Genomic DNA, 23,045 nt, shown 5'->3' with positions numbered 1-23,045 from the left:
ATGGGGGTCCCCTCCGCGGCACATACCCACTATGCATTATATACTGAGTGCCCCCCCCCCCGGGAGTTGCAATAGCAGTTCAACTACACATGTTTGTCTTTAATCAAAGGACTTACCCTTGATTTGGGACGTGTGATTGATTAGAAAATTTCTTGCAAAATGCCCTAATAACATTAAAATTGTTTTTTCGTTTTAAGTTGTGTGTTCTTATTTTCGACAAGCTGTATTCCTGTCCAAGTCAATTTTTTTAGTTCTCTCCAAAACTGTGCTCAAAATTGTTTCCAAGATCGATAAAGATCAATTTTCTGTTGCATCATTATCAGTCCAAAACTTGCACCGTAGCTCCTGGAAAGAGTGAAGAAAAAAATGGCTATATCCAAATCAGTAAGAGGACATGATGGAATCTCCCAGATTGAAGTAGCGAGCAGAGACCAGAAGTCACCAAAGTCAGCAAGTGTGCAGATCTGTGTGTAGAAGAGAGAAAAAAATAAAGAAATAATTTAAATAATCAAATCAAAGTATGAATTTCATTATCTTGATGATTGATGACGTGCGGTGGCATGTAATTCCCGGTCAACAACAAATAATAGTAGGTTTAGACACCTGAAAAATTCCACTCAGAACACTGGTGCTCTACCTCAACGCTCAAGTGATGTTTGTGTAGGCCCCACTCTACTTACCGCTTAGCGGTAGTGAATCACTTGAGGTACGGTACTCTGTGTCATTACAAAGAGTGCATTTATCTTCATTGTTTTATGTTGAAGGCACTACGCATTCATTATGTAGAAGCACTCTAATCAGAAAGAAACACCAGACTCTAGTTTTGGCCAGGAATCAGCATGATCAGGGTAACCACTGCTGAAAATTTGTCTTGCTTCATGACATCGGCATTATGGTGATATAATTCTGTGTATCTGGATGTATACGATACAGGGCCCTCCTGAGCATAAACGCATTGGGTACTAGACCTGTGTATAATAAAAACTTAAACATTTGGCCTTATCGTGAAAACATTCGGCCTTATCGTGAAATTTGGTGTTTGTGCGCTCGTTGTGTACAAAGTCAATGGGAGTGGATCACCGCCGTTGACGAAATAAACGGCAGTGAATGGACTGGTGACAAAAACTACGATAATGCCAAACATTCCTCTGAAACAGCATATTTTCAGCCATGGTCCATGCCAGTGCTCCTAAATAATTTAATCGCCTGAGTCCTGACCAGTTTATTTAGAAATCTGACTGAAGTCTTTGTGAAGAAAAATCTGCTGGAATTGTGCAAAAACATTATTTCTAAAATAAAGACTTTTTAATTTTAATAGTAGTCATGCCAAAATGCATGATTCTAAAATTATATCAGATCTGTATCTGTCATCTGACCTGAATGCATCGTCAGAACAAGTACAGACTACAGTTTCCAAACATGCTTACCTTGACTTTTGACTGGATCAAACAGCGTAACCTGCATCGGCAGCAAGTGAATGGGACCGTACAGCTTGGAGTTTTTCAATATTCAGAGCAACACAACGAAGACTGTCGAGTGGACAAAATCGGTCTTTCCAGTTCACAATTCAATAAAAAATGGACAAAGTAACACAGTTCTGGGCTCTGGTTCTCTTATAGTCTGAAGATGTCGAAATCGGATATCACAACACATGAAGAAAACGGTAAATTCGAAGAAAAATAGAGACCAGGAAGGTGCATCAATGTATTATGCACAGAGAGATAGTGTGAAGTCGATCATGTGACGTCATTATTCTCGACTGTTTTCGATCGCGTGAATGTCTGCCTGGGGGCGGCTGGGGGGCTGAGAAGGGTCTCTATTAATTTCATTTCTTGCATTTCCACGACATCTGTAAGACTTTTTAGTGACATATTTGTGTATAAAAAGACAAGACCTTTCCATTCATATATAATTTGTCTATAATCATCACTTTCGTGAATTTTCTTTGTGTGTATACTTTAAGGATACTGGCCACATTTTTGTGTGAAAGTGTGTGTTTGAGAGAGAGAGAGATAGATAGATAGAAAGAGAAAGAGCGAGAGAAAAGTATTTCTTTAGTAATGTATTGTCAGAACTGAATATATTTGTACATGTAAAACTCAGCATAATTGGATGTGATATATGGATATCTTAATAAGACAATAAAACCATGAAACAATAAAACCCCAACACAATAAAACAAAGTAATAGAACCATTTTTTTTTATTTATTTGTTTTTTATTAATAATTATTTACTTATTTATTTATTCATTTATTTATTTATTTATTTATTCATTTATTTGGTATTCTTTAGGCAGGGTAGCCACATCAGTAGTCATATTCTGTTATACTTGGGGGCCCTGTGAAATATAAAACAAGGCAAAATAAAAGCTGATATGCAATACAAATGGGAAATACATAATCATAAACATAAACAGTTGGAATTTTTAGATTTATAATGTCTAATAACGGAAAATTGTATATAGAAAGAACAGTAGTGTACCCCATAAATGTATACATTGGTATAAGGATATGTGGAGAGCTATAAGAGAAAAGGCAGGAGTATGTGGTAGGTTAAGAAAGAAAATAGATAAAAACAGAAGGAAGAAGGCATATCACCATATTTTAAGACTGAAATACATGTATATTATAATAATATCCATGATAACTACAAAACAAATTATAAAGGAACCATTATTTACCTACCCTTCTTTTTTTTTTTTAATTTAGCTTGATGCATTTAAGAGGCATTTTGATGATCAGGTGGTGAATTATGGCAATCAGGTCCTCATAAATTTGGTAAGTTCAACCCATTGCCTACTGGAACCGAATGTTTCCTGTATAAAGCCTATGGGAATCACACAATTCAGTAGTTAATTGGTTAATTATCATTTAACATGTGCAACATATGGCAGCATTTTGTCTTATACTACTGAGGAGCTAAGGGTGGTAGAAAAATACTTTTTCGAAGATTAGAACTGATGCGTCTGATTGATGTAATTTGGGTGTTTGGGGGTATTTCACTCAATAAACTGTATTTATGAGAGTCAAAATGGGTAGGACCATTGATGCAGTCAGAAAATTTGAAGGTTGCATCTGTTTCTGTGTTTGTTCACTCTTTGAATCACCACTGAAGACTCTTTGTTTCATTCACAGTTGAAAATGGAATTATATCAAAATAGAACTCCACTTGGAATGACTTAAAAACCAAATATATGTATATATATTGTATGTATTGTTATATCCTTTCTTTTAATGAAATTCAATCATTTGTTTTATTTTCTTCTGTCCATGTTTAGATTGATCACAAAGGAGTAGAAGACAGATTAGAGAAAATGTTCGCCAAGACCGTCTATGACTCAGGCAATCAAATGATGAGGTATTTAACTATTATGATCATCGATATCATTCCTCTTGATTGTGGTTTGACTTTTTCCATAGGTAAAAAAAAATGAAAGCTCCAAGCTAGTCCAAACAGTATATATCAGGATGAGAGACCTGCAGGTCACAATAATTCAGTTCGCTTTTCGCCTTCCTGGCACAGGTGACGCCAAACGTGTGATGATGATGATGATAATAACAATAATAGTTATTATTGTAAAATAATTTGGTTAGAATCTTGTGTAAGTTTACCATGGCTTCATATATTTAGGAAAGTGTAATTTTTTACCTTTTCTTTCTTTACCACTATTATTTTTATTATTCCCAGAGGAGTGAAAATTTTTTGTCTTATAACAAGATAATAATGAGTAAAAATGTCATTGTCCCTAGTCATTGCATTCAATGGGGGGATGACAAAATAGATAATTTCTGATTATAACAATAGGTTTGTTCGAATCACTACCAGTTGGTACATTTGTATATATAGGACAGGTTCTTACAGACTGAATCCATAATAAGTTGAACACATTTCTTTGATATCAGGTATGAGTCATTTGATTTCCACCACGAGTGTCGGAAGATGAGATGGGACAGACTATCAATTCTCATGGATAAATTAGCAAAAGATCAACAGCAATTTGGGTGAGTTTTTTTTAATGGAATGAAAGTGAATTGGAAGTTCATGGAGATCATTCAAGAGTGTACCACATCGTTTAAATAGTTTCCATATATTTTCAAACCTCTCTCCCTCCTTTGTCATGTAATTTATCACCCTCTTCTTTTCTTTTTTGTTGGCATCTCAACATTTTCCCTTTAAATCGACAATTCATGTCCATTTTTTTTTCTTGGCTTTCCCATTCTGCATGTGTTAAACATACCATTTCTCTATGTTTGATCTTATTTGATGTGGAAGTCTATAAGCATAGTTCTAACTGGTACCATATTTTTCTTCCTCACAATATTAAAATGTTAACCTTCATGTTTAATGTATAAATTATGTTGAATTCTTTTGAACATATTATCATATTGTATTCAAATTCTATATGAAAATACTAAGAAATAAATTCATCAAAAAAATAAACTGAATACTTCACTAAGGAAAGAAAAGCAATTTGAATCCATAAGATAATGTCATTGATCGAGTTTTAGAACTCTTATTGGAATGCTCCCCAGGGAGTGTAGAAAATGCATGCTTATGATTATGTGCAGGAAAGCCATGATCTGTTGACCAGGGTAATAATCTATGTCTAATGCACTTAAAGATGTTGTTCCAATGTATTAAGCTTTATACATAAAATCAGAATATTATTATTTGAGGTGTGACGGGTCCTTAAGGATGTCTTTGAATTTCCTGGATGTATGTAAACTTCTGGCCTCGACTGTATCTCTAGAGCACTTAGAGACGTTGTTGTTCCAATATTTGACAGGTCCTTTAGGTTGTCTGATGAACACTGCATGGGTGTTGATTTGATTTTTGCTTGTGTTTTTAGGTATTTCTGGATGGATGCAAACAATGAGCTGCTGAAACACCAGGTTGGGGTATTCAGAACAAACTGTATGGATTGTTTAGATAGGACTAATGTTGTACAAAGTATGCTGGCTAGGAGAGCACTTCAAGATCAAATGCAGGTAAGATCAAGAACCTTATTAATAAAAAATTGTTTATCTTAACAAATTTGCAATAACAGTGTAATAAAACTACTGATTTTAGTCTATTAGATCGGCTGATTGTAAACTTTTTAGAGAAAATGTGCATTTGTAACTCTAAGTCTTTTGAAATAGTAGAAAAAATACATGGGGAATTTAACCTCAAGCCTTGATAAATGCTTTTTAATGTAAAGATATTTTAGTCCGGGATTTCTGTGTAATTCGGACGTTCAAACTTTTCATTGTTTTATTTTACTGTTATCATTCTTTCTTTCAGCAAATGGGAATCTTGAAACAGGGCGAAAGTTTGGAGAATCACTATAATTCTGCATTCGAGTCAACATTTAAAAACAGTAAGTACCGGTACATCATTCAACTACCAGAGGATATTGCATTAAATTTTAAGTAGGGTATCTATTTTTTTTTTGGAAAAGTGATGTGTTTACTTTAAGGAATTACCCATTTTTTGAAGAAGTAGATGTCATAATTTAGTAATAATCCACTTATATATTGCGCTTAATTACCCCGGTCATCGGATTCAATCAGTCATTCCTGCACACAAATTATGCACATCCTCCACTCCCCGGGGAGTATTCCAGTCAGTCGCCAGTGAGGTGCACACAGTACTTGACAAGCTACAATGACTTCACATCCTACTGGGTACCCATTTAGCACCTGGGTCGAGAGTAGCAAAGGGTGGATTAATTTACTGGACTGGCCACTAGCCAGACCTAGACTAGATGCAAAAATCATATCTGTTATTTTCCTTTCACTTATCTCGGTGAGCTCCAAACATTAAAATTGTCCACTCAGTCCTATAGGCTTTGTAGTTCACTTAAACACCGTTTCTCCTGAGTGTAAGACCACACCAGGTGGCCGTTCCTTTGTGAGAGCTGCACCCAAACTCTGGAATACCCTCCCTCAAGAGGAAGGGAGATTAGATGACGTGGGGGCCGTTTTATAAAGCTTTTCTTAAGTTAAGAGCAACTTTAAGAATGACAGGTGAACCTTTCTTACGCTCTAAAGCATCGCCAATGAATATACCATTTACCACATGAAATGATCATTAGTTGTTCTTGAAGTCACTCTTAACTTACGAACAGCTTTATGAATCACCCACTGGGCATGGTGGCTCAGTGGTAGAGCTTCCACCTCAGGAATGAGAGTTCATGGGTTTGATCCATGGCAGAGTCATACCAAAGACTTATAAAAAAGGGACCTTCTTCTGCCTTCTTGCTAGGTATTCAGCATTTATATTAGAGAAGGGTAATAATAACATTATGTCATGCAGGGCCCACTGGTAGAGCAGTTTCCTAAATGAAGGGGCTACCGTGAGTAAATAAAACATTATTAATTAGAAATGTACCATCTTTCAGTATGTCCTAACCAAACTGAAAACTGACTCTTTTCAAGAGTTTTCAATTCATAATACGTCACTTTTGATTTAATGCATTTTGCAGAGACAATAGGCTTACCTTATTTTTCTTAAGTTGTGGCTTAACTACACATTTATTTCTTGATATGATAATTGTTTCGAGTTTACTTGCTTGTGTTGTAATGTGCAGTTGAGTATAGGCCTATCCATTAATAGAAATTGTGCAATATAAGTTTTCAATGTATATTATACCATCCAGCGTGGGCAGACAATGCAGATGCGTGTTCCAAACAGTATGCCGGTACAGGAGCACTCAAAACAGACTTCACAAGGTAAGCTATCAGGGGGTGTTTCACAAAGATTTAATTATAACTTAAAACGCCTGGATGTGGGCATGACCGCATTAGTCAGATCGTGCCAAGAGGACACGCACTACTGCATCTTAATCGGTAAGATTGTATGTTGCATGTCATATAAACATCGCCATTTAAGTGTGAATTTTATCACCCCCCCCCCCTCTGATTCAGTCAATTCTCTTTGCTTTGATACAGAGGCCATCCCTTTCTTGTAGGTGTGTGGTAAACATCACAGGAGGGTTTCTTGAAGCAATCCTATCAGTGATTTGACTGACAATGGTTGCAACGGGCCAATCAGATGCAAGGATATCTTGTAGCTTATAACATTTGTCAGTGAACATGAATGAATTTTTTTTTCATAAAACCCTCCTGAAATCATATTCTCCTAGGAACAAAAACATTTTTGAAGACAAATCCTTCTCAGATGTATCAAACTTGTTATGTGGAGATTTGGTTAGTTGTTTTATACAAGAGACAATATACTTTCATCATGATTGATATGTTAATTGATGTATTTCCTCAAGTCAAATCAACTCTACAGTATCTGTGTTGGAATGGCCATCACCCTAATGGAACTCATTAGAAAAAAATAAGTGTACTGTTATATGACTTTTGAAATAATTATAACTTCCAATGTTGTTAGAGGCAAAAATGTATGTCTCTGATTGGTGATCAAGCATGTTATTTCTGAGTTGTTTCTTATTAATTTACCATTATATATGAGAATTAAAATGAATTTCAAATGTAATTTCTTTCTTTTTTTTTTTAGAACTGGAAAGAGGACAAAACTAGGATTGATGAAAGATGGTCTGAACTCAATGATTCGTTACTACATGAACAACTTTGTAGATGGTTTCAGACAGGTAAGAGATTATTTTTATGCTTGTTTGTACTTGATTTTCGTAAGATTTCATTATTTGATAACAATATTTTTCTGAATATTATGTCAGAACTAAAAGGGGTGATAATTCTTCATTTCCAAGACTTTCTCTCAAAACTATTACAGTGACTTTCATAAGTTTAGTTGTATCACACATGTATATCACACATTTTTTTAATTCTGTGTTTTGATTTTCCATAAAGATCTGAATTTAATATATTATTCAGAGTATTGTTTTCTTCCTTCCCAGGATTCCACAGACCTGTTGCTAGGCAACTACGTTGTGGAGGAGAATGAGGGTGTGTCACGTCCATCTCCAATAAGAAAGAGCAAGGATGCTAAGTTCATGTTGGTGAGTGCTTCGTACAAATTCTTTGAACCCGAGTAAATGCTACCTGACAGTTTAAATGATTTTTACTGAAACCACTTATAACACAATTTTCTCTCTGGCTTATTTTGCCAAGTTTCATGACAATAATTTTTTTTAGATTCTGAGGATCATATTGTTTACTACTGAAGCTTTTAATCCACAAATATTTGGACTTCTAATGTGAAAGAGACTGATATATATCATATAATCATCAGAATCTGAACAATACATCCTCTGAATCTAAAACATTCCGCACCCATAATGTTTGTTTATAACACACATGTGTTATAAACAGGGTGCTGCACACACAGCTCCACAGATCATTGATTAACCTTAATATTTTTGCATTGCATTTTTTGAACCAAAAGTTAGATATTAGTCAATTAGATGTAAGTTAAATTTAAGGTTGATATAAGTTGAATATAAATTCGTGCTCATATTTGAATAAGCACAAGGCAATACACACACATTATTGTTATTGATACTTTTGATAATAATGATTTAATATGCATGTATAGGAATACCAGAATATTGCCTGTCAATGTGTAAAATGCATTATGTAATAGCACTACATGCAATATCATTCTATTTACAGTTACCTGCTATCGCCATGGTAGCATTCTCCATGCTGCTCATAAGCATGCTCATTCCAGCTGGTAAGTCAACGACTGTCTTTTTTTATTTATCATTGTCAAGTGAGGAGAAATTTATTCATTAATATCTTAATTTCCTTTCACTTTGAGTGTTTCCTGTACTTTATTCTCAGAGGTGTGAGAGTTCAGATTTTTAACTGATTTCAGATTTTTTTGTTTTGATTTTCAGTTTGATTTCAGCTTATTTTTGGCTTTCTTCTGTACAAAAAGTATGGGATCTCCGGAATTTCAGACTTTTTCAACACTCTTCAGTTTTTTTCAGATCTTTTTATTTGTGACCACTCACACCCCTGAATTTTAGAGGTGTAGAATTCTTGAGGTTGGGATGAACAAGTTTCAATTTCCATATCCAGTATGCCATCCAGAGGATGGTGACATAACACGTTTACCTTGCAAATTCAGAGTGCTGCACACAAAGCTCCATGTATAATAAGAAGAAATTTAAGTTTGTGGTGTATATTTGTAGTGAAGTGTTATGAAGAATACTTGATGAAGCACTACTGCAGAAGGAGTACTTGATTTTGAGAATATATGGCTATGATGATACAATCAAACAAATCTGAGAATTTGTCAAGAAAAAAAACTTAATCGAGTTTGTGATGCATGAAATTCTGACACTTATGCTCATTCTCAGTGTTTATTTTTAATGTTACCAAGTCATGAAACTTGTCAATTACATTAGGAGGAGGAGAATTATAAAAATATTAATAAAAGTGAACATATTTAGTATTCATAATTAAAGGAGAATGAAACCATTGGAACAAGATAGCTTGTGTGAAAACAGAAAAATCAAAGAAACAGATCAACAAAAGTTTGAGAAAAATCGGACAAATATTGAGAAAGTTATGAGCATTTGAATATTGCGATCACTAATGCTATGGAGATAGCAAATTGGCAATGCGACAAAGATGTGTGATGTCACTCGTGAACAACTCTCCCCATTACTTTAGTATATATTTCACTTGAATTGCCTCTTTTATCACATCTATCCATAGATCATGTGTTCTTTCTCCATGAGGGCATGTAATACATACTTTTTAAGAATACATCATGGATAAAGAGTTTGTATCATCATAAGAAAAAGCAAAAAGAGACATTTTGAGGGTATTTTATAGTCCACCATAGGGAAAGTTGTTCATCAGTGACATCACACATCCTTGTCGCATTGCCAATGGGAGGATCACCATAGCATTAGTGATTGCAATATTCAAATGCTCATAACTTTCTCATTATTTGTCCGATTTTTCTCAAACTTTCTTTATTCTTATTTTTTTATTTTTCTGTTTCTACACAAGCCTATTTGTTCCAAAGGTTTCATTCCCCTTTAAAATAATTCTTCAAAATATATTAAAATAAGTAAATGTGATACATCTCTCTATTCATTCTGTCTTTCATCTCTTACAGCTGAACTTCATTTACAGATTGCCTACATCCTTTTCTGGTTAGCTGCTACTATCATCTGCGTTGGTTTGATGGGAGTATTTGGTATGGAGTTTGTAGATCAACCTAAGTTATCTCAAGCAAAAGTCAAGAGTGATTAAACTCTCACTTCCCGTGTCTGCTCTCTCTGTTTCTCTCCACTCCCAATATCTCTCCATACCCTTCTTTTTTACTCTCTTTCCTTTTTCTTTCTTTCGCCCTTTCTCTCTCTCACTAATCTTCATGTTTTTTAACCTTTTTTTTCTTGTCAACCTCTTGTTCCTATTTCTTTGGCTCTTAACATGCCACAGAAAACTAGAACAACTGGAATTTGTTGTGTTGAAAATAATTGATGCCCTTTTTAGGTTTGTTCAGAAGCAAAGAGGAGTTTTGCTAATATTTTCTCTCATTCTCCAATTCATTTGTTTCTTTTTTTTTGTCCCTCTCTGTTTTCCTGTCTCTCATTTCTCCCTTCTTGCCTTCTATTCCTTGTCCTTCCAACAATTTCAGGTTTAACATTTATGACCAAATAGTTACTGCCTTTAATTCATCAAAATCATTCACTTTCATGAAAAGTGAAAAAAAAGCTTTCTCATTAGTCCATTATCTATGAAATAACCTTGGTTCAGTCAAGATAGCAGAGTGTGCAATGTTGACTTAAACTGTAATTACTTGCATTTCATCCTGGAAGATGTATCGCACAATGTTGAAAACATGTTATTCAATCATTATTTCAGGCAAGGCAGCATAAAAAAACTATAAAATTTATCATTGCATTTCTAGGTGGATGCTGTTTTGGCAATTGAATACTTTTAGAGGCTAAATAGAGGTTGAAAATTTGTCATAACACAAAAGTTATAACATAATTTGGATATATATTAGATGTTTGGATAGAAGATTTAAATTTTTTTTTATCCCTGAATCATGAAACTTCAAATGAGGATCATTTCTACAGTAATTAGTACGCATAGTAAGTCATTTGTCTTTGAGCAGCAATACCAGTGCTTACCATTGCATAATGTATGCAAATGCATTAGGAAAATGCATCGATTTGAACTGCAGCAAGCAGAAAATGAATGGTTAATGTTCTTCAGGGTCCTGTAACACAAAGGTTGATCGTACGCTTGATTTTTATGATTGATTGTACATTGTAGTCAATGGAATCAATCATAGAAAAATGATCTACGACCATTGCTAAGCTTTGTGTTACGGGACCCTGGTCTGTAAATCAGTACAGGGTCACTGTGTGATAGAGGCTGTTCTCATTACGTTTTCTAAAACTAGTTTACTGGAAACCGATTTAGGAAACCACTTTGGAAGATCGCTTTGCTAGCATTCTCACTTGATCACACGAAAGTGGTTTTCAAAATCACTTCACGTAAATCGCTCTTGTTGCTATGGAAACGCTCTCAGTGGGGTGACACGTTTCGCGCGAAATTCGAAACCGCAGCATAGGCATTCTACACCTGTCGTGTGGAGTAGCGCGCTCAAAATGTGCGAAGATCGCTTCCCGAAGAACGGTTGTGTCCTCACTTACGCTAAAACCACTTTTCCGATGCGAAGCGATCTTGAAAACTACATCGCGAGATGGTTTTCCAAACTGGTTTTGAAGAGCACTTCGACCGTTCTCACTTAGCGTTAAACTAGTTTCCACTAAACTAGTTTCCAGTAAACTAGTTTTAGGAACAGCCTCCTAGTCTTGGTATATGTGTCCGATTGTAATTTCAGGGTGATATTCAGGCATATAAAATGGAATAAATTTAATTTATTCATTTTGCAAATAATCATGGGCTTTTCAGTCAAGGGGTTCGATCCCTTCTCTTCAGTTCTCTTATTTCCCTCCCGTTTTTTTTTTTTGCTTTTGAAAATTTTAGAGGGTTTGATTAAACCCTGAACACCCCACCCCCCTGGCTACAGGCTTGGCTTGAAGGAAAAATTAAAAAATTGAATATGATCACAGCAGACTTGGAAGATAAATACATATTGCAAGGATTTTTTTTTCATTAAGATTATGGGGGGTAATTAATGTTTAATTTTGATTTTTTTTTTCAAAAACAAGGTTATTTTGAAACTAAGTAGGAAATATAATTGAATTGATATCTCATATTTGTTTATTATTAGATGAATGTTCTTATGTTCATTTAAGTCTGATGTGCTTGCATTACCAAAGATGGATTCATTCCTATACTTTATTTAGTAAAAAGTCATCAAAAGAGATTTTATTATCTCATTTTCATGTGTAGTTTGTTATATTCAAACTTGAATGACTATATTCAACAATCAGGGAATTCCTACATTATTTCGTATTACAGCATTCCTCCTGTCATGATGAAAGAACTATCAATATATAGCTGTATAGATCATTCCTATCATCTTTAGATATGATATCTTCATATTTTTAGCCCAGAATATTAAAACTTTGACACTTTGCTTATTATTTGAGTATGTTTTCTTTTTTTTAAATTGCTTATATTTTAAATGAAATTTGATTGAGCTATAAACTTTTCATTATTGTCATCGTTACATTATCAATTAAAGATTCATGATATAATTTCCTTGCCTTCCTCCAATTTGGGATTTGATAAACTATCACCATTTGTTCAATATATTAAGTCATGTTTCCCTATTCTCCATATACTTTATTCAGTACACATACCATGTGCTGAGAAATGATTTTCTTGCTCCATTTCTTCATGAAGTGTAATTATTTACCCTGTTTTGGGGACATTATATTATTGGATGTGTGTAAACTTGTTTATGGGCATCAAGAATATAAAACAGTAAACAATACATATAAACAATGTAACAAGAATCTGTTTGTAACAAAAACTACATATCTTAAAGTTTCTTTTGAGAATCATGTTGCAAAATTATGATTAAGAAGCATTTGATATGTGTGCTTTAGTGTTGTGATGATGAAAAATCATCTCCTGCATCTGAGTTTTGCATATTTGAATGGATTTTGTTCTGAAGAGAATGAAAATTTATTCTTGGAATGTTATAATGTCTACCTACAACTTACAATTCTCACATTGTTAAATTATAATTTCAAATCAGTATACTTTAGACATTAAAGAATAGCATTTCAAGTAATTTGGTCCTCCACACTCATCATATTTTATCATTTCTGATTTGTAATTTATTACAAGATCTGTTTGTAGGAGATTACTAAGTTACTAGAATACTTTGACATTAATGCACAATTTGTTTTAAATTTCTTTATTTGGATTTGGACATAGATTTTGTTTCATATTGCCTTATTTTTGCAATGACTCTTGATTATCTGTAAAATAGCTTCTTGCCTATTGTATTGTAGATATACTGCTAAAAATAATTATACATTTCGAGTTTTAGCATAATGTCGCAGTTGTAAATTTGTGTGTTTCTCATTCCCATACTTTCTATTGAGGAATAAGATGAATACTCACTGGTGTACATTTCAGCAGTAAAGCTATTGTTTGGGGGGGGGGGGGGGATGACCAGACATCTTGGATTTCAAGGGACAGTACCGTATTTCAGCAATTTGTCCCGCATCGTGTATGACCCATCCCAGGACGCCGTTTTGTCCTGTATTTCACAATTTCGAACATATTTGTGTGAGATTATTCAAGCATGCCATTTTTTCTTAATATGCACATTATCAAAGTGGGAAAAGAGGGAATATGATATTGTATATTTGAATGGTATGTCAAAATCTATCCCAAAAAAATTGGAAGTCTTTTTTTTTTGGGGGGGGTTATAAGTTCTGAAGGTTTCCATGGCGAAGAAGAATAGTGTAAAAGGTTTCACGGTACCATGTATCTTTTTTGTTGTTTTTTTTTTTTAAAGATAATTTTACCCTCTATGGCATGTTGAGCCCTCTGAAAAAGTTTTTTGCTAATGCCACAATTATTCTGATCTTGAAGTGTCCCATATATCGACTCGTTACCACGGGGGGGGGGGGGGGGTCTATTTTTGTCATCTCCCTACTTGGATAGAGTGACATCCCTTTTTGTGCATGGATATTCTTTTACTAAAACTTGAATTGCATAATAGATTTTAACAAGTTTATTATGTTATAGAAGTTTGTGTCAATTTTCTTGTACCCCTGTTATTCCATCAAGTAATGTTTGTATATTATATATTTCAGATATTTGTAGTTAAATAAGTGTTTGGTACTGCGAAATTATAAAATAGCCTGATAAATTGAAATGCTTAAGCTTTTTGGGATGGGATCTTACTCCAGTGAGTGCACCAGTGAGTGCATGGCAAAAAGCTTTTAGTATGGTCTTTAGTTAGGGTATATTTGTATTAAATTTTCTTGTAAAGAAATCACTACTCCTCCATTCATAAGAATGTGGTATTGTTCTGCTAGAACTAAAAAGTATTGTAGAGTATGACTTTACAATTGTCCTAGATTGATTATGAATGATTAAATGATAGATCTATATTTTTCGTTTGTGTCAAGATGTAGAATTTTATAATTTATTCCTATGGTGTGGTCATTAACCATTTGTCTGTATATTTTGTTGATCTTTGATTGATAATTGTCTTATTGCTGATATGGGCATTCATTCATTTCAACAACTTTGTGTTAATAATCAGAAATGTTATGTTAACTATTGATTAATCTTAATTGTATGCCATGCACTTTTTGTCACTGCTCTTCCACATGTCAAATATGTCTTGTATAACAAACAAGTAACCAAAATTTGACAATTTGACCACTTGTTCATTTTTTATTGCCATGTGATGTAATTAGTCTAGCTATTTAATTGAAAACATTGAATTAATTATGATTATCAATTCATTAAAAGCACTTATTGTTCTGATCCATCAACAACAAATGAATTGTGTGGACTGTTTTGTGATTGTGTGTTTCATCTTTTTCATGATTAATAGGAATCATTGAAATAATAATAAGGAGCATTTCCATATGTGAAAAAAAGATTGTGTCGAGTAAGTAACCGTTATCCCGCCTGTTAACATGCCACCTTCACAATATAATAATTAGATCGAGAAGTTAAAAGAGTTGCAAACTGGAGAAGTAGCAATTTAGCTATATAAATCAACAAATTTGTACAACTTTTTAGGGAGATGATTAAACATTATCTACCGTAGATGTGGACTTATTTTTTAAATAAACTTTTGTGGTAATGGGAATGATAATGGAGATATCGATGATGATGATAATGAGTGGCGAACCGTTGGGTATGGCATGGGGGCACCAGCAAAATTTTTGGGTCACTTAGTGGGCGCGCGAAGCACGTTCAATCGACAGATAAACTGACCTAACAAACATTTTAAGGACTGTGCCATTAAACAGATTTGTATCTCATTGATCAAATAATGCGAGCGCGAAGTGCGAGCTCAAAGTTCTTGAAATTCAGACCTGAAGAGGGACATTTTGTGATCAATCGCCCTTATGTCCAAGTTTCACGAACTAGGTCCAAATACTGTCTAAGTTATTATAACATTTCAAAAACTTTGGGGATTAAGATTTTGATATTGATTTCCCCAATATGGTCTAAGCTCATTGACCCTAAATGACCTGAAACTCAAGCAGGATGTTCAGTAATTCTTGATTAACCTTATGTCCAAGTTTCATGAACTGTGTATATATATATAGGTCCATATACTATCTAAATGAGATATGATGACATAAGATTTCAATGTTGACGACGCCCCCGCCGTAGGAAAAGCGGCGCCTATTGTCTCACTCTGCTGCAGGCGAGACAAAAAGCATATGAGGGACAGTGTTATTGCTTCGAAAAATATTTGACATTTGATGGATTTCCTTATTTTGTTAATTTTTCAGCACTTTTACGAATTTTCTTTCTATTTGGCATATATTACATACAAAAACTGGTGGTAATACCTTTGGATTATGTTCGAATTCATTTTGAGATAATTACCAAAAATTACTGGTAGGTATGGAAGCTTAAAAGCGCCACCGAGATGTTGAGATAATTATCTCGGGAAGTCGACATCTTGATAGCAAAAGATAAGATGACGAGATCCCAGATCTCATCATGTCGACATCTTTTAGAAGAGATGATGAGATGACAAGATCCCGAATCTCATCATGTCAACATCTTTTAGAAGAGATGATGAGATGACAAGATCCTGGATCTCATCATGTCAACATCTTTAAGAAGAGATGATGAGATGACAAGATCCCGGATCTCATCATGTTGACATCTTGTAGAAGAGATGATGAGATGACAAGATCCTGGATCTCATCATGTCAACATCTTTAAGAAGAGATGATGAGATGACAAGATCCCGGATCTCATCATGTTGACATCTTGTAGAAGAGATGATTAGATGACATGATCATGGATCGAAGATCTTGTCATCTGACCATTTCTTCTAAAAGATGTCGACATGACGAGATCCGGAATCTTGTCATCTCATCATCTCTTCTAAAAGATGTCAACATGATGATATCCGGGATCTTGTCATCTCATCATCTCTTCTAAAAGATGTTGACATGATGAGATCCGGGATCTTGTCATCTCATCATCTCTTCTAAAAGATGTTGACATGATGAGATCCGGGATCTTGTCATCTCAACATCTCTTCTAAAAGATGTCAACATGATGAGATCCGGGATCTTGTCATCTCATCATCTCTTCCAAAAGATGTTGACATGATGAGATCTGGGATCTTGTCATCTCATCATCTCTTCTACAAGATGTCAACATGATGAGATCTGGGATCTCGTCATCTTATCTTTTGCTATCAAGATGTCGACTTCCCGAGATAATTATCTCAACATCTCGGTGGCACTTTTAAGCTTCCATAGTTAGGCCCTATTTATCCGAACTTTGCGTTTAACCAATGAAACAAAGTTAACGCCCAAGCCTACGCTAGCCATAGTTAGCCTAGCCTAGCATTTTGCCTTGTCATTAATGGTAATTTGATAAGTGTTTAAGAATTGGACATTATCCTTTCTTTTAATCACCCTTCGAGAGCCTTTGAGAATTAAGTACTTTGGTAGTCAGCGGCAGGGGCGGATCCAGGATTTTCTATCAGGCGGGGCATAAAAAAGTTAAAAAAAAAATAAAAATCAATAAAAAATTATGGATATAAAATAAAAAATGAAGGGTTTTTACAAAAAAATTAGCAAATTTTCTTTCAGATAAAATCGAACAAGCAAAAAAGGAAAAAAAAAAGAAAGAAAAGAAAAAGGACTTCACTTTCAAGGGGGGGGGGGGACACGCTTCTGTTTCAAACGGCATTTTTACATAATAAATTTTGCTTCTCAAGGGGGGGGGGGGGACGGACGGCTGTGCCCCTCCCCTGGATCCACCAGTGGTCAGAGGGTTAACACATGGACTCATTAATGGGAATGTCCTGACTGGTATTCAGTTTCAGTTCAGTTTCAGTTTTATTTTTTCTCAACAAAACAGTAGACAAAATCCATCATTAATACAGTTATAACAATTGAAATGTAATAAAGAAACCTATAACACAATATATTCATCTAAATTATACATTTGAAACTTAATATGGATTATGGAATATTTGTGGTATCACGTAACAGATTCAGTCAGTTCCCATCACACTATAATTATGTACGATATATTCATTCTATAAACCCCATCTCGGGGTATGAGAGTATAAGAATATAACGTATCTACCATGATTGATATATTATAACATAATATGAATACATGTGTATATAGTACATACAGTATGTCGCGTAACTTAACTCAATTGAGAAAAATATTTGGTCGTCTTTGCACCGCTCCCTGTCGTCGCCCCTTATCATACCAGACTAATCAGTGATATAAATAGATTGAAATCCCGGGGGGGGGGGGGCACTTCCATTCACGAGTGGATACCATGCGCGACCATTGGGTCTCGAAAAGCACCCTAAACACGTAATTTCCATATTCTGAAAATGCACCCCTTGGCGTGTGAAACCCTACCCTTAACAAGTATTGGAAACAAAACGATACTCTTGGCAAATATTCCCTGAAATGAACCCCTAAACAAGTACAGGAATGTTTATTGTTACGGGTCCTTCGGTCGTCGGCTGTACCTTATTTGGTTTAGTACGACCCCACCTAGCTTCTACACCTCGCGCAAATCGGACTCTAAACACGAAGTGTTGGGGCAAAAAGGACATCCTTTATAAAACATTTGAATTTTGTTTTATCATCCCCGCAAATTCGACCCTAAACACGTAATTTTCCTAGCGAAATAGATACCCTTTTTTCATTATTTTTGTGTTTTTGACACCCTTATCACGTTACGTACGTAACGTGCCCTATCGTTAAAAAGAGACATTTACGTGTTTTTTGGTCGCGCATGGTATCCACTCGTCAATGTAAGTGGCCCCCGGGATTGAAATCATAAATATATATTTCTTTTGAAATTACGAAAGTACAAGTCGTAACTAAAGCCAGGCTGACACTTGCACGACTTTTGGCCACGATTTGTCGTGGAAAGTCGTGCCATTTTGGGGGCACGAACTGGGAGGCTCCCGCAATGTTTACGACTTCTTCACGCATAGTTCGCGACAAGTTCACGACGAGTCCACGAATAGTTCACGAATGCGTGCCCGTCAGTGTCCACATTGACACGAACTGGCACGACGAGTTCACGCATAGTTTGCGCATAGTTTACGCACTTCCCGCATTGGCACGACGAGTTTGCGCAATTCGGACGGTGTCGTGCTGAACTATTCGTGAACACGACGTGAGCTGTTCGTGAACTATTCGTGACAGTCGTGGCATGGCACGCACTGCCACGCACTGGCACGCATCCTCCCGACGAGTTCACGACGAGTTCACGAACAGTTTGCGCATAGTTCACGACCCGGTCGCTAAATTTTGTCGTGACCAAAATCTGAATCTGAATCTGAACATTTCAAAATTCTCGTCCCGACATGGCACGCAGTGACGACGTGTCACGACGTGTTTACGCACACTTCACGACAGTTCACGACTAGTTTGCGCACTGGCACGACTTGAGTCGTGCCAATGCGTGACACAAAATCGTGCAAGTGTCAGGCTGGCATAAGTCATTAATGTAGTGGTACTGTGTTTGCCACTTATGGCCGCATTGATCTTTGTTACTCTATTCTGGCTATATCATTATCGCTCGCTATTGTTGGATATCCGGTTTATTACAGAGGGCGCTGTGACCTGCTTGGTGAGGAAACGGTTCCATAACATTTGCTCCTGCGAAAATTGCTCCGCTGTGAATTCAACACACAAATCGCCAACTTTAACCCTAAATTTAACACTATACCCTATCCTAAACCTAACCATAAACCTAAGATAAAACCTTATTGCAATTTGCTGCAACCCTAACCCTTAGGGCCTCATTATTGTGTTGAATGAATTTCCTCTGGTAACTATTATGTTGTGAATGGGTAAACATATTTCGTGATATTTCGTCCTTATGTTAATGTACACCTGATTGTCATGAACTAAGCACTTGCAATTAACTATCTACAGGGGCCTCTGACATTCTTTTTATGTCCCAAGTCCTGCCTCTTGTTCTTGGATTGAAATTACCTAGTTACGAATAATGCATGTAGCATTTCCATTTATTTGAAAGCAGGATAAAAGAGCATTGTAGATTACATGCCTTGCTCACGGGCATAGGTGCTGCGGCCGGGGATCGAACCCCGGACTTTCAAATTTATAGCCAGGCGCCTTAGACCATTCGACCACGGTACCTCCACATTTGAAAGCAGATACGCATAGCGCCATCTCGAGTCCTCAACTACTCGTTCCTGGCCAGTTTCCTGACCACTGATCTGTTCCTGACCCATAATGCTAGTGTAGTCTTGTAATATAGACCCACTTGAATGATGACTAATTGACTACCCAATACATTTATACCGCAATAATTTATGTACCAAGTAGCAAAACAATTACTTTTCCTCTCAAAACTATTTGTGTCTCTATACAAATACATTTATAGGTCAATTTATTCTCATAGTATTAGATACCTGAAAACGTATATTTTAAAACAATGGCCCGTATTCTGAAGTCAGGTTTAACCTAGACCACGGTCTAACTCTGTGCTAAAATTATGAGGAGCCAAAATTTCAAAAATTATGTTTATATTGTATATTTCTTATGTATACTATTTAGTTTCCTTTTGCTTTCATAATGAAGAAAATACTTCAGTTACCATTCCCAGACAATTTGGGTGTCATATGAGTTAATAAATTTGATGTGCACTCTTAGGGATTCGTGCCCCAATTGGCTTTCCATAGTTAAACCACAACTTTAAACCAGGGTTTAATTTAAACCTGAGTTCAGAATATGGGCCAATGTATTCATAACACACAGTCATTGAGAGACCACAAACAGTTCACCCCCTTTAAATCACATAATACGGTTAGTATACCAAATTTGGTAATTGATAAACCAAGGAAAGCAATCTATTACTTGTATATGAAATGCTTTTGGGTATATATTGCAATGACAAAAGACATGGCTTCATGGAATATGAACAGACACAATGCTTATTTATTTCGCGTGACGTCAGAAGCAGAGACCCTATTCATTGGGGTTTCCCAGCGGAATTTAACTCTTATCGTAGGCATGAAGGTTTCCCACGTAGGGATGGTATACTTTGGTTTAGGTTTTAGAAACGATATGATAAAATAATCATAAAGTAACAATACTTAAACATAAAAATTGATGCAAAGAACTCATATGGTATTGATAACCCGTTTCAGATTGGCTATGAATTATTATTATTGATTAGTATCATTATTATTATTACTATTATTGTTATTATGAATAGAGGGGGAATGAGGGGGAGAGAATGACAGAGGAAGGGGGGCAGTAGGGGGAGGAAGACGAAGAGAGAGAGAGAGAGGGGGGGGGGACAAAAAACGAGAGAGTTCTTTTCAAAAGCGAAATAAATTATTCCCGGATCTTGAGCACGCTTTGGCTGCTGCCACTCAGATTTATTTTGCTTATAATTATAGTTTGCCACTGCATTTGTTTTTCACTACTTTGTCTTATCCTTGAATTGTATTCATGTCTAAATTTTGTTATGGCACTGCTATAAATTTGTCACATCACAATGTACTTTAATGTCATACAACGATTATGTTTATGTATTGTAAATTTATTTTGACTTAACAATAAATGCAGACACTCTTGCAAAAAAAAATTATCCAGAAACGTGTTGCTGGTCTAGTATGATAATGTTAACGAAAAATATGGATTAGATTTCCATACAAAATTTTGAATGCAAACAAGCTGGATCTGCCTTCAAATATGTCTCTATTGAAACAGAGCTGTTTTGAACTTTGAATCGCATACTGTAAAGATCCCGATATTGAATAGCTATTGAGGTACCCAGTATGTATGCCGCATAAAAAGCAAAGTCATACCGATCATTATTTTTTTTTCAACTGATGCGAGCCTACGGTTTTTCGTTCAGGGGTAGGGAAAAATGCCATTTTAATACAAGTCAAATTTTGTGATAGATTTTGACATATTAAAAATAAAATCATGTTTCACCCTTTTTTTATTTTCCTTTACCTTCTTTTCTCCTTTCGAAGTCGTGAAACGTTTATGGTGGGGGAGGGTCTTTATGACTGAAAGTTACGTACATGTTATTGAATTTTAAAATTTATCAATATTTTGTGAAGAAAATTCTATGCACATCGTCATTAATATTCATTAGGTGGGCTGATGATGTCACACCCCCAGTTTCCTTTTTCTTATGTTATTACATGAAATCATAAATGTTTCATTCTTTATACATGTGTAAATGATGTGTCTCCATTATGATGAAATAAGTTGCGGCAATGCTGTTAATCAGTTGTTAATCCAATTATTTTAGTTCTTGGTAGAAAATTTTTGAGTAAACCTAATTTCATGTAATAAAATACAAAAGAACCTGTGGGGATATGACATCATCAGCCCATCTAATGAATATCCATAAAGACATGCTTAGAACTGTTTAATCGGAATAATGCAAATCTTTAAACTTCAATAACTTCGTTATTTGTTATTTGATTTTAATAAAAATTTTCAGCATTTTGCTTTGTGAATTTTACTCTATTAAGATATAAATATTTCCAGTCTGGACCACCCCTTTAAGAGCTACACATGTATGTTGTCTTATAAACAACATTATGACAAACACATAGCAACTTGTATTTTTTTTTCTTAAATCTATTAATCGCCATCATTATTATCATCATTAATAAGAATGTCCAATTATCATCATATTAAAAATCTACCTTACATGATTTTGTCATCTGATTGGGGTTAAAATCTTTTTATTCATGCGAATAGTCTGACACGTTTCGTGATTAATTCATATCCAAACAAAACGTAGATTAATTAAACGTTAATTGTTAAGAAGAGAATTCTAATTGAAATTCATGTTAGTGCATAATTTAGGAAAACAGTTTATTACAAGTCTAGAGTGTTAGCATATCCAAATCACGGAACTTTCAGAAAAGATTTATCGAAATTATCTATAGACAGTCATACATGACCACACAAAGTCAGGCACGAATCCATGAATTGTCAATGAGATGACAAAGTTTTTCCTTACAAAACTAGAAGAAGTGATGGACATAAGGTAGATATCATAAATAAATAACAAATATACACATCAATATATATATCTTCGACTCAAATGTCTTTTTCATGTGACCCGATTGGGGATCAAATAAGGGCCTCGTTAAAACGTAGAAATATAAGAGTAACATTTTTGCCCGATAAGACATTACAGGATAAGCTTCAAATTGTTAAACGACAACCTTTGTGAAAACCGAACATCATCGCCCCGATCTCTATTAAAAAGATATAATGACTGCATGTAGTTGACATGAATATACCAAAAACTTGAAGACTAAAAAGCCACAACATGCTTGATGCCGTTCTAATTTCGCTTTAATCATTTGTCCCTTGAAATTTAATTTAAATGTATTCTGTCAACATTTACTACACTGTGAAAAAAAGAGTAAATTTACGTTGGTCATTTTTTTGTTGGGTAATATATA

General features: G+C 35.1%; 1 protein-coding gene across 1 annotated transcript in view; it reads left to right on the top strand.

Annotated features, from left to right (window-relative positions):
• LOC121407492 (phosphatidylinositol-3-phosphatase SAC1-B-like) overlaps positions 1–11,198 on the top strand; it is a 34,407-nt gene extending 23,209 nt beyond the window's left edge. The window contains exons 10-19 of the mRNA XM_041598601.1: positions 2,710–2,778; positions 3,279–3,358; positions 3,904–4,002; positions 4,851–4,989; positions 5,285–5,360; positions 6,642–6,714; positions 7,508–7,601; positions 7,869–7,970; positions 8,584–8,644; positions 10,046–11,198. Of these exons, the coding sequence (XP_041454535.1) occupies positions 2,710–2,778; positions 3,279–3,358; positions 3,904–4,002; positions 4,851–4,989; positions 5,285–5,360; positions 6,642–6,714; positions 7,508–7,601; positions 7,869–7,970; positions 8,584–8,644; positions 10,046–10,182 (930 nt within the window). The 3' untranslated portion in view covers positions 10,183–11,198. The remainder of the gene's footprint in view (positions 1–2,709; positions 2,779–3,278; positions 3,359–3,903; positions 4,003–4,850; positions 4,990–5,284; positions 5,361–6,641; positions 6,715–7,507; positions 7,602–7,868; positions 7,971–8,583; positions 8,645–10,045) is intronic.
• The last annotated feature ends 11,847 nt before the right edge of the window (positions 11,199–23,045 follow it).

Source organism: Lytechinus variegatus, chromosome 2 (genome assembly GCF_018143015.1).
Source record: "Lytechinus variegatus isolate NC3 chromosome 2, Lvar_3.0, whole genome shotgun sequence".
Lineage (NCBI taxonomy): Eukaryota > Metazoa > Echinodermata > Echinoidea > Temnopleuroida > Toxopneustidae > Lytechinus > Lytechinus variegatus.
The sequence above is the reverse complement of the archived record's forward strand: the minus strand, read 5'-3'. Positions and strand labels throughout refer to the sequence as shown.